This window comes from Branchiostoma floridae, chromosome 16 (assembly GCF_000003815.2).
Source record: "Branchiostoma floridae strain S238N-H82 chromosome 16, Bfl_VNyyK, whole genome shotgun sequence".
Classification (NCBI taxonomy): Eukaryota; Metazoa; Chordata; class Leptocardii; order Amphioxiformes; family Branchiostomatidae; genus Branchiostoma; species Branchiostoma floridae.
In genome coordinates, this window is record NC_049994.1 from 10127677 (window position 1) to 10138515 (window position 10839).

The following is a 10839-nucleotide window of genomic DNA, read 5'->3' on the forward strand; positions in this document are numbered from 1 at the left end:
TCACTTTGTAGCTAGGTCTGGGCCATAATCCTATTTTTGTACGAAATAATGGCTAATATGATACCATAGGCTGTATAGTTGTTCTTGCCGTTGTGCTATGCAATGATATGACTGTAAACGCGGTGTTTTGGTTCAGAGTTCGATGATCTGTGAGTAATCTATTCATGCCAGTGTGATTATATTGTTTTCTACTCATTAGCTCTCAATCGATGTGGTAACTCAAGTGTGCTGTAGATGCTAAATCATTGCTGTCCCGTAAAGTTTGGTAAATTGAAATCTGAAAATAGCTTAATGTTACCAAAGGCAGTGTCTATTCTCTACAAGTATGTTTATGATGAGAGTAATGCTCTGTTACATTTAGCCGGTAAAAACGGAACCTGAAAGCTGTTTAGTAAATGTTGAATAAATTGCAAGCATATCATAAACATGAAATGTATTTAGTAATGGCCGATTCAAATTATGTTTCCTTCGAACCACAAAAATAGTCCATTTTTTTATCTGATTTATAATTGACAGCATGAGCACAAAGATTTTTCCGGTTCGCAATATCTATATATCCCCCCTCTCTCTAATTATTTCTCTCTTGCTTTATCTATATTTTCATCTCTCTACTCTCTCTCTCTACATAGATATATGATATATATACTTATACCGAATATTATAATACAATATACATGTAGATACAACACAGCATGACAGAGTAATGACATATGCGTATGCAAGTCATGACTTGACTTTATTTTGATAGTGGTATATTGTTCTGTTTCTTGGCTGATATCGAGCGATTCCTGGCAATGTGTAAAACTTCATTGTCGTGCGCATCGTCATCGCCATTGTAAGGGTGGACTCTTACTGCACTTGGGGCACTGTTGCGGCACTGCGGGGTTCGTAGATGACTCAACGAATTCTTCAGAGATATAGAACGAATTTTCTTTCGTTTTGTGTATTTTGTTGTCTTCTAAGTCATACTTTTACGTATTACACAATATCTGAATTATTAAAAATCGCGAAAATAACAAAACAGTGCCGCAGTGAACAAACCCCGCAGTGCCGCAACGGTGCCCCAAGTGCAGTGAGAGTCAACCTTTCAGCTGAAGCAGCTGAAGTACTTACACAGCATCGAATCGCGATCAAAAGTTCTGACAAGTAGTGTACTTTACTTAGCAGTCGACAACTGTTGTTCCTTACTTTGGTGGGGAACCCTCTCCCATGTCTCCGGTCCTGTTATCTTGTACTCTGCATTTCTAAAGTGCTGAGGATCAGAAAACCGACGCGCGAAGGCATCCATAAACATTTCGGTTTGACCCTGAGGGAAAGGTTGCCTGGTCACCATTGCTAAATCTGTGACATATGACATATACAGAGGGAATATAGCATGGGCCTTGCGTGGAGCTAGGCCTGCTTCTAGACGTGATCTAAAGTCTTCGTCAATTTCATGATCCATGGCTGCCTTAGAGGGAAGGCTAATGCTGCCATCCAAGACGCCGAGAGCAAACTTGATCTGGAGCTGAAACAAGGCAAATGTTAGGGCATGGTGTGTGAGCCCTGCAAACGACATAGTAGGATAGGTGGTGTTAGTGATATGCTTGTACAGTGGGTAAGCCCTGCCATCGTTGATAGTGATGCCACATTCGGGTGTAAGGAATGGGAAGCTGAGGCTGTAACCTGTACAGTAGACGATATTGTCTGCGAGGAACTCTTGTCCGTCCTGAAACCTGACTGTGTTCGGGCCCACGATACTTTCTACTCTAGGGGCTTGTGTAACGTTAGGAGGTAGCTTGTTTATTTTCATGATAGGTGGGTTAGAATGACTGATGACGACACGTTCGGCGACCCGAGACAGCTCAACACATAGGTCTATCCCTGAAGTGGAAGCCCCCATGATGACGACGTTTTTCCCAGTGTACGGTTCTGGTACTCGGAAGTCATGGCTGTGCATGGTCCTGCCCTGGAACTGGTCTGTACCGGGGATGACCGGAGTAAACGGGACGGAATATCTCCTGCATGCAGTAGAAGTGAAAAACAGATTGTTTTTTGTCTATAGAGGCTGCTACAATTACGTCATCGATAAAGATTAAACATTCAGGTAATAAGATACGCCAAAAAGCAGTTACTCAAGCAACTAAATATGCTTTTGGAAACGGTCAGACATTTCAGTGTCACTGATGAGAGACATCGGGTGTTATCTGAAACGTCTGACCGTATGGGAGTCTGGTAAACCAAATAGGATGACAAGCAGGCTGGGCGTAATTGGCTAACCATACAAAAAGTGCCACATAACCGCTAGTCTTCATAACATGCTCTTTGGGGCCTTTTTCGGCTCATAATGCACTTTTGCTGGCCATTTCTTTTTGTACTGGGTCTCTGATTGCCGGCCGTTGCTGATCCAATGGCCCATAGGGTGTATCATGACCCGAAAAAGGCCCCAGAGAGCCTGCTATGGAGGCTACACATAACATAAGAATGGGGGTTTGCATCTTTACGTGTATTTGCTTCGCTTTGGACTACGTACCCGCCATTACACACCATGACTGCATCAAACTGTTCCGTTGTAGGGCTTTCCTTAGCCGTGACCTTGGATGTCGTGACCTGCCATTTCATGGTGCCATGGACGTGGACAGGTTTCACGACATCAACCCTGTTCAGAAACTGGGAAACAGAGAAAGGATCGAAGCTGTTTTTACTCGTTGGTTCGCAAGAAAGCTTTCCTCACAATATTTTCTCAATTTTCCCATCAAATATCTGCAGCAGGATAGATGTCACATATCCAAGTTGCGCAGTAGAGGGCTCAACCTGATTTTGGTGCCGCCTAAAATCTTTGTTACCTCCTTACCTTGGCAATTCTGACCCAATCTGGAGACTTTTGGGTTAGAAGGAACAGGTAGGTTCTAAGCTTTGCCATTTTGGTCAAAGTATGTTTAGTTTTTAAACTTCATGACGGATTTGAGTTTTTGGGTTTGGAATCAGGAGAAAATTGGGGACAAAGGTATAGGGTGAGCATTTCTCGGAGTTTCAGCCAGTTGACAACCTGTTTTATTCGAATGTTTATAAAGATGACCATTGTGACTTTCTGGTGGAGAATAACTTTTAGGATTGAAATCAGAGTAAGTGCTTTGCTGAAGTCTTATTTAAGTGTATTTTCCTGTGGGCAGGTCTCCGCCCTGCACTTTTATATATCGGTTTGATAATGACCAATTCTTTAGGCGAAATCCATCAAGCAAGTCACACGGTACCTTAATATGATTGTGAAGTCCGAAGTTCTCTGCATAGTTCTCCAGGTACCGAAGTACCTCCCTGTGTGGTAGGAACGATGGCAGGCTGCTGTCGTGTGGAAAGTCTGGGAAGGTCATCGCCTCCTTGGGAACATTTGTCCTTTTGGAGAAAACAAATAAAATCATTTTGTACCGATCAGAACGCTCCTCCCTCTCTCTCGCAACTGTGTTTGAACCTGTTTAAAACTAGTCTCTGTCGTGATGGCGATCATTGATCGATTCTTGAGCGCTTTCAGCGTTCTGGCTAATTTTAGGTCGAGCAGCCGTCACATCGCCATCGCCGCAGTAGTAAAATGGGAATTTAATTAATAGTCAGTAATTTGTCACGAGGCGCCCATCTCCGTTTCAGTAGCCCTGGGCCACACAACTTTGTGCAATCACTACAGCAGGGGGTAAGTCCAGTAGTGTCGTGTGTTCATCAACTTCTATTTCTCTTTCCAGAATGCTAAGCAGAGAAGGCAGTATGTGCCACTTTTTAAGTCTTTGGTATGACTCGGCCTTGGATCGAACACACGACCTACCGAATGAAAGGTGAACGCCCACTCGGCCATTGCACTCGGTCACGTCACGTCAGTTATGTAAAGACCAATTATGGCGCACAATATTTTCGCAAAGTAATCTGTATCCGTGGCATTAGGCATTACATGTATATGTGCAAAGTGTGAAAGTTCCCAACCGCGCTCTGAACTGAAGTCCCTTCATGACATGTCATGGAATGAACCCTGTTTCGAAACGCAGACGTGCGACATAGTCATTTTCAACTGTCTTCAAAGAAGAAGTCAACCACCGTAATAGTTACGTAGATTTAGTACCCTATTCTGTATCGTATGTACACTCGTCCACTTGAAATTTGTATATTAGAATTTAGTTTACCACCGCGTACTAGTACTTAGACCGCATTCATCCATTTCATGTATTTAGTCTTTCTTCTCTTGCAATTAGCCCCATGGGCATGAATTTGCAATAAAACATTTCCATTGATATAAATTCGGTACATGTATGATACCGTTGACTTTGAAAAGTGGATTCTTTTTAGATTACAGCTATGGACGTCCATCATCAAGTACAGGTTACTAAGAAGTTACGAAAATAGCTGTGACAGCTTGTTGCACCTCAGGTTTTTGTACATGTTGGATCGCAGGGGAAGCCCGTGCTCGTCCGTCCCCGTCCGTTCCGTGTACACAAAGGTCCCGCCCACCGCCGCTGTCTGCTCGTACACGGTCGGCACGTAGCGGTCAGGTTCGGCCGACAGGTAGCGCGCCGCGCACAGGCCGGCCGGGCCCGCGCCGATTACAGCAACACGGAGTGCCATTTTTGGTGACGACGTTTGCTCAGTGACACCATTGATAATTGGCTGACATTTGTCCTGATATGAACTCTTGAGCAGAGCACACCTTATGGTGTGTCGTTGTCAAAAGTAGTCCCGTCCAAAAAGTAAAAAAGTTGAATTTTGAATCAGAGTTACAAAACATGCCGTTTCAGCAAAGCGACTTAATGTACAGTAAAACGTCAAGAAGATAAAGCTTAAGGTTTTGTAGAAGAGAAGAAATCAGTGGTCGCAGGTCGCGTCGGAGGTCTACAGTACATTGTTTGAAGTGCTGCGGTCTACTGTTAGTGTAATTATGGTATTTTTCCACTTATTCGTTCTCAACCCGTCGGACAGGACAGCATAGCCATAGGTCTCTAACATTCTAAAAACGCCCTTCAACCTAACGAAAACGTTATTTGTAAATAATCACCTCACTGCGTACTTTTCTCCACCACTGGCCATACCACCCTTGTTGTTTTGACGCAATATCAGCAATTTTAGCTCAAGACGGAACACTTTATCTTCTGTGGACCTTAATTTGTACCAATGGACACCTTTTATACTATGGGTTTTCGTAACTACGTTTTTAAAAACAACATCTCACGCAAGTTGTCTACCCAGAATTCAAACCAAACCCGCCTTATATGAATGAGCTACGTCCCCCCCCCCCCTGAAAACGATGTAGGATTTCTAACTAGGCAATCCTCTTAGCTATGTCAATCATGTTGCTTAAAATGGTTTTAATTCCCCTTGTACGAGTTGCTCTCCGATAAGGCTGCCAAGAGTCTATGGCCTTTCATCTAGTACGTACTTGTGCAGCCATTCGATGTCCCTAACCACACATCTTTCTCTGATGTCCATCATAGAGCTTACTTACCTTGAGGCCTGCCCTGTTTCTGGCCATGTCCTGCCGAGAATAAACACTCATTCTGCGGATATCTAGCGTTTGAGTCACTTCTTCCGTAATAAGCCATCACCCTATTAAAGTAGAAGTAGTCCACTGTGTTCTGCTGCTGCTGCGGTGGTCTGGGCACCCTGCAACTGCAACCAGTCTTTCTTCAACTCTCTCCACTTTGTCCGGTTCGTCGCGATTTCCTTAGCTCCCGTAGTTTTCACCCGGGTACCGTAAGACTCCCTAAGTACCTTTTCTGTAAGGAACGCGTCCTGTGAGCAGACTTTAAATATCCTGCCCAATTAATGTCTCATCTAGTCGATTGATTGACGTTCTCGTAGATATGTTGTACTGTGTCGTCTGCGGACGTAAAATCCTGGTCAAGAAACTCTTTGAAAGTCGTATCTTCCAAGAAGCCACGATCCTCTTGTGTGTGTGATGGACTTCTTGACTCCCTAGATATTACAAGGACGTGGAAACTCACTACGCCAAGCTGGAGGTTCAGAAAGAGAAGGAGTCTTTAATTGACTTGCGCATGCGTATTAGACCAGCAGTGTGCATACAGCCCTTGCCACACAACACAAAAATCCGTCGGATGACGAGTTTTGTACCCTCATTGTTATTAGTTAGCTCATTGTTGTCTTAATCATCGCGCCCGGTGTTATCCCCAGCGATTTTTGTAAGGATGGGGCGACGTTCGCAGGTCACAAAGCCGAATTAATATGATAGACATATAGATATATAATTTAACAGGGTGGAATTTCATGGGCAAAATCTGCGCAATCCTTTGTCGATTTTACATACATACATTCGGTTGACCTTAAGATTCGGGTGGTCTTAAAAACCGGGTGACCTTAGATTCGGGTGACCTTTCAACAATCCGACGACAGTGGGGTGCTTCAGTGGCTATCGGAATTTTTGTCTTGGGCATAACATGCTCAGAAAGGTGTATTTTCTGCTTGTAGGGGTTGTCGCAGAATGTGTATTGTTCAATTCTGGCCCGAATTTGTGACTTTTGCCATGTTTCGTCCTATGATTGACCTGAGATGACCCTGTTTTCGCCTTTGTTGGACTGACCCATATTGGAACAAGGGGTGAATCCTTTGTGACGTGGCATTTCAATCTTTAGGCCCTAGAATATCGGAGGTGACCTCATGCTTTTTCGTATTGAAATAAACCTTACCAATCTATCGCTTTATATTGGGGTAAAACGTAAGGTTTGAAGAAATAGGTGGATTTGTTTTGAAGTAGTTTTTTTTCATTTTTGAATGTTGATATTGTCGAAACTGGGATCTTTTAAAATAAAATCAAAATGAAACGAAAAAGCAAAAATAGCGCGTTCAATCAGCAAAATGTATAACCTGATTGGATAAACTCGCCAGGTATCACCAATTCACGACCGCCAGATTTTATTGATACATGTAGTATCCCCGAGTGATTAGTGTAATTCCCTGCTATACCGCCTGGAGGCGTCAATGCGCCACCAGAAATTATCTCACGACATATTTACATCACACTGTACTATCAAGTCATGCTCAGGACTTGCGCAATATTGTCCAGCATGCGCATTCTGGCCAATGTTCAAGTAATTCATGGAGCAGGTTGTGATGTCACAGCGTCTCCTTGCGAGAATTTGCTGCATTGCATGGCATTGGTGTGTCGTCACTGATGATAGAATCGCGATGCGTTAACATTTTCGCAATATACTATATAGTATCGTCTCCTGAAAACAACAATCCCAATGCAAGACTGATCTGTGATCAACACATTCATGAAGTTTATCTAACAATTTTTGACCCTGGGCGGCGTTGGGGTCGCTTAAGTACCCCGATACCTGTATGCCATGCGCCAGTCTCATCTAGTACATTATTGTTGATATAGATCATACATTTGTATAATATACCTTTATTGCTCTCCAAATAATCTCTTTTTCTCTATTGTGGTCACTGTTGCTTGCCTTGGAATGAAACAGCAGCGTCCCGAATATTTGCTCTCGTGGTTGTCCATATTCCTGTTCAAACGCTAAATTCTCCTACGTGCGTCACGTGTTTGCATCACGCACGAAGTTGCCTCCCCTGCCCTTCAACGGCCGTCTCTCTCTCTCTCTCTTCCTTATAATCTCTCTCTCTCTGTGTCTCACTATATATGCATATATACTATATATACATATTTGCTCAGTTATGGCGAAAACGGCACAAACAACAGAACGAAGAAAGAAGAAAGCTTGTCCAAATAAGCTTTTCGCAACCTTTGCAAATTAGTTGTATTTTCCCTCATCTTGCCAACGAAAGTGTGTATTCTCTTCAAACGAAATAATTGCGGATACTCCCTAAAGATATGGTACGTTGGTGGCATAGCAGGGTCCGAAATTGTACTTGGTGTTACCATTTACTTTATAATGGAAATACCATGCAAACGTGCAAGTATGACTAAAAAGACAATGAAACACTTAAGTGTAAAAAAGATTCGTTTCTTCGTTTCGTTTTTTAGCTCTGTCTAATAGCTCGAACGTAGCGACGCCTATTCAGTGAGACATCAGAATAAGACCTTTATTGCGTGGCAATTGTAACAGGTACAATGTATGGGAATCTGTCCCGCTGGTGCCGTATTCTCCCTGTTCCACACGAGAAAAAATATCCCTCCCTGTTTGCGATAATGTCCAATGCCACCCAAAAAGCTAGACGCTCGTTAAACTCGGATAAGCATAGCATCAGACGAAAACATGCAGACCTAATTTGCTTCATTGAAACTTTAAAAACAGAAACCCTCTCGGAGACGCCTCGGGTCAGACGAGGGCTATCAAATGACACAAATGAAACTAAACAAAATTTTACGAGGAGGTGCAAGCTCGGAACGAACTGGCGCCATCGCCAGACAAAAAAGAATTCCGATGAAAATTTTCCAAAGGAAGAAAAACAATTTCAATCTAATCCTGTTGATGATAAAAGGAAACAATCCAGCTGAAAAACATTTGAAGAAATGCTGACTAAATTGTTTTATAGATCTACAGATAAGCGTCATTCCACACATAATTTTGTAACTGAAACTCTTTTCAAATTTTGCTTAAAATGTTGATTATGTATTATCTTGAAAACCCTACAGGAAGAAAAAATTGATATGGCAAATTCAAATTACAAAAATGGCGATGTTTCTATCTACTCCTGAAATATAGGCTTTTTCGTTTACACCCCACTCTAGTCGGGCGTCGATTTGTTAAAAGAATTGTCAAGCGAGCGCCCAACGGATTTCATAGCTTTTAAAATATGTTTTTTTTTTGTGTTCTGTTGTATTTTCAGTCATACTTTTGATTCTATTTCTGTCAAAATTATCTTTCAGTTATGATATCAAGGGTTATACAAATCCAATCTTAGTCGGAGTCCGACCGCCGCATAGTGGAATAGGGGCAGCTACACACATTGAGGCTGTTTTTCGTTTTTCTGTGCGTCGCGCCCCCTATCGGACAACGACAACGTGCAGTTCGGTTCATAACTGCTATAACTTCCACAGAACCCGCGACAAAATTTTCTTAATAAAATGATACCGAATAATCCTAGATAAAAAGGGAAGGACAGAAATTAAGGAAGGAAAACTATGTCCAGGAAAGGTTTTTTTTTCATCGTTTTGTTTTTATCAGAGCAAGCAGGAAGATACAAAATTGTGCGCCTAAACCTCGATCACAAAGCCTTACAGATAACAGTACTATAGTATACCGTATACCATATATACGTAATGACAGTATAATGTCGCAAAATTTTACCATATGTAAAGCAAATAACATAGGGGTTCTGAACTACAATATTGTATCTTTCTCTTGATTCCTTGAGTTTATTTCGTTAGAATATTAAAGGTGAGTTCCAGGGGAACAGCAGTTGTGTGTGGAAATTATCTACAGAAGACTTAAGTCGGAACGAAATTATAAAAATGAGAAGAGATAGAATAATGGTGTTTTTAATAGGACAAATAAATGTTTCAGATCGTTCGATGGGTAGTGTTATATTTTTAGCAAAAAGACAGAAAAGCTCAAAATTCGTTGCATGCGGAATCACTTATATATCCCACATGCACCTATACAAAATGGCGTACTCCACTGACCTTAACATCGATAAACAACCAAAAATATCATTTCCGATTGCTTCTGCGTGACCTGTTAACGGCAAAAATAGGACTACTTAAAGCGTAATCATTTGAAATACGGAATTGAAGATGTTTCGTTTGATTCCGCGAAATTTTGTAGCTTTTGTTTGATACAGTTGTGTGATGTCCTTTAGTTCGCACTCAGTTTTAGCTTGCATTTCGTACAAAACCCAATCTTGCTGGTATTTCAGACATGAACTATTGTCCATACCGGTACGGTATGCGTCTATCTAAATATTGTATTATTTCATTCCAGTGAATAGATAATTTCTATGATGTTATAGTTTCAAAGCACACGGTTACGATTAGCGCATTTTAATCAAACTCGTACCAAGGCCTGTACAGAACCAACCACCCGATATATTTCGTCCATTATTTCGTTACCCGTCATCACAATATGGAAGAAAAGATATAACTATGAATCAAATTTGTATTTTCAAAATGTTTTGATTGATCATAGTATCTAGTTTTTAACAGTGGTTGTTTTTTCGTTGATCTTGAAAACACTTTTCAAGTGAACATAACGGTACCATGGAATGCATCTGTGTTGGTACGAGTAGTTATGAAAGTACAATGTTAAACTTTCTTCCAACACAAAAGTACACACGGATCAAATTTTCAACCACCACTGTCGCTTTCTTCGGCATCAATACTGATGATGCTCAGAAAAAAGCAGCAGTGGTGGTTGAAAATTTGATCCGTGTGTACTTTTGTGTTGGAAGAAAGTTTAGCATATTGTACTACAACATAACGGTACCATGGGCAATTTTGTTCAATCCGTTCTATTACAGAACTCCAATCCTTCCTGTTATGTATCATACTTCAAACCATCCCTAATTACATTTCATAACGTTAGCATTGATATGATGCTGAGGTTTTTATTGATGCACATAATGTTGGACTAATATCTCTGACGCCAAATTGAAATACTGACACTCGTTTGTCAATATACTTCTTCACGCGTACGTCAACTAAAAGCAATGTGTGTCTAGTAATTATAAGCGTCCAAAACGAATTCTTACTTACAAACCATTGCCGTAGAAGACTGAACAATATGATATTAAAATCAAGAAACCCACATATCATCGAAGACGGTTGTAAAGTCGTCTTCCACTGTCTCAAAAGAAGAGGTTGCTCTATAGCTAGATTTTGGTATCTTACTTTACCTTAGTCATCTGTTTCTATATTTTAATGTACTTATTATCATTACGCTGTGCGACATGTTATTAGCC

At 41.4% G+C, this 10839-nt stretch overlaps 2 protein-coding genes across 2 annotated transcripts; both read right to left on the reverse strand.

Moving 5' to 3' along the window:
* Positions 1 to 1071: 1071 nt before the first annotated feature.
* LOC118403704 (flavin-containing monooxygenase FMO GS-OX-like 2) lies at positions 1072 to 2622 on the reverse strand. Its single transcript, XM_035802479.1, has 2 exons — positions 2513 to 2622; positions 1072 to 2000 (listed from the first exon to the last, which is right to left on the reverse strand). Exons 1-2 carry the CDS (start codon positions 2599 to 2601, stop codon positions 1157 to 1159), a joined length of 933 nt encoding a protein of 310 aa, XP_035658372.1. The 5' UTR covers positions 2602 to 2622; the 3' UTR covers positions 1072 to 1156.
* An 87-nt stretch (positions 2623 to 2709) lies between these two features.
* Positions 2710 to 4795, reverse strand: LOC118403565 (senecionine N-oxygenase-like). The gene is made up of 3 exons (XM_035802301.1): positions 4385 to 4795; positions 3234 to 3372; positions 2710 to 2742 (listed from the first exon to the last, which is right to left on the reverse strand). Exons 1-3 carry the CDS (start codon positions 4582 to 4584, stop codon positions 2710 to 2712), a joined length of 372 nt encoding a protein of 123 aa, XP_035658194.1. The 5' UTR covers positions 4585 to 4795.
* Positions 4796 to 10839: the final 6044 nt, after the last annotated feature.

What these genes read in the sequence shown, in the direction of transcription:
- LOC118403565 (XM_035802301.1), bottom strand. Translation starts at nt 4,584, where the DNA reads ATGGCACTCCGTGTTGCTGTAATCGGCGCGGGCCCGGCCGGCCTGTGC. An exon ending in AACATGTACAAAAACCTGAG is followed by an intron (nt 3,373 to 4,384) that starts GTGCAACAAGCT and finishes TTTCTCCAAAAG; the next exon opens with GACAAATGTTCCCAAGGAGG. An exon ending in GACTTCACAATCATATTAAG is followed by an intron (nt 2,743 to 3,233) that starts GTACCGTGTGAC and finishes ATCCTGCTGCAG; the next exon opens with ATATTTGATGGGAAAATTGA.
- LOC118403704 (XM_035802479.1), bottom strand. Translation starts at nt 2,601, where the DNA reads ATGAAATGGCAGGTCACGACATCCAAGGTCACGGCTAAGGAAAGCCCT. An exon ending in GTCATGGTGTGTAATGGCGG is followed by an intron (nt 2,001 to 2,512) that starts GTACGTAGTCCA and finishes TACTGCATGCAG; the next exon opens with GAGATATTCCGTCCCGTTTA.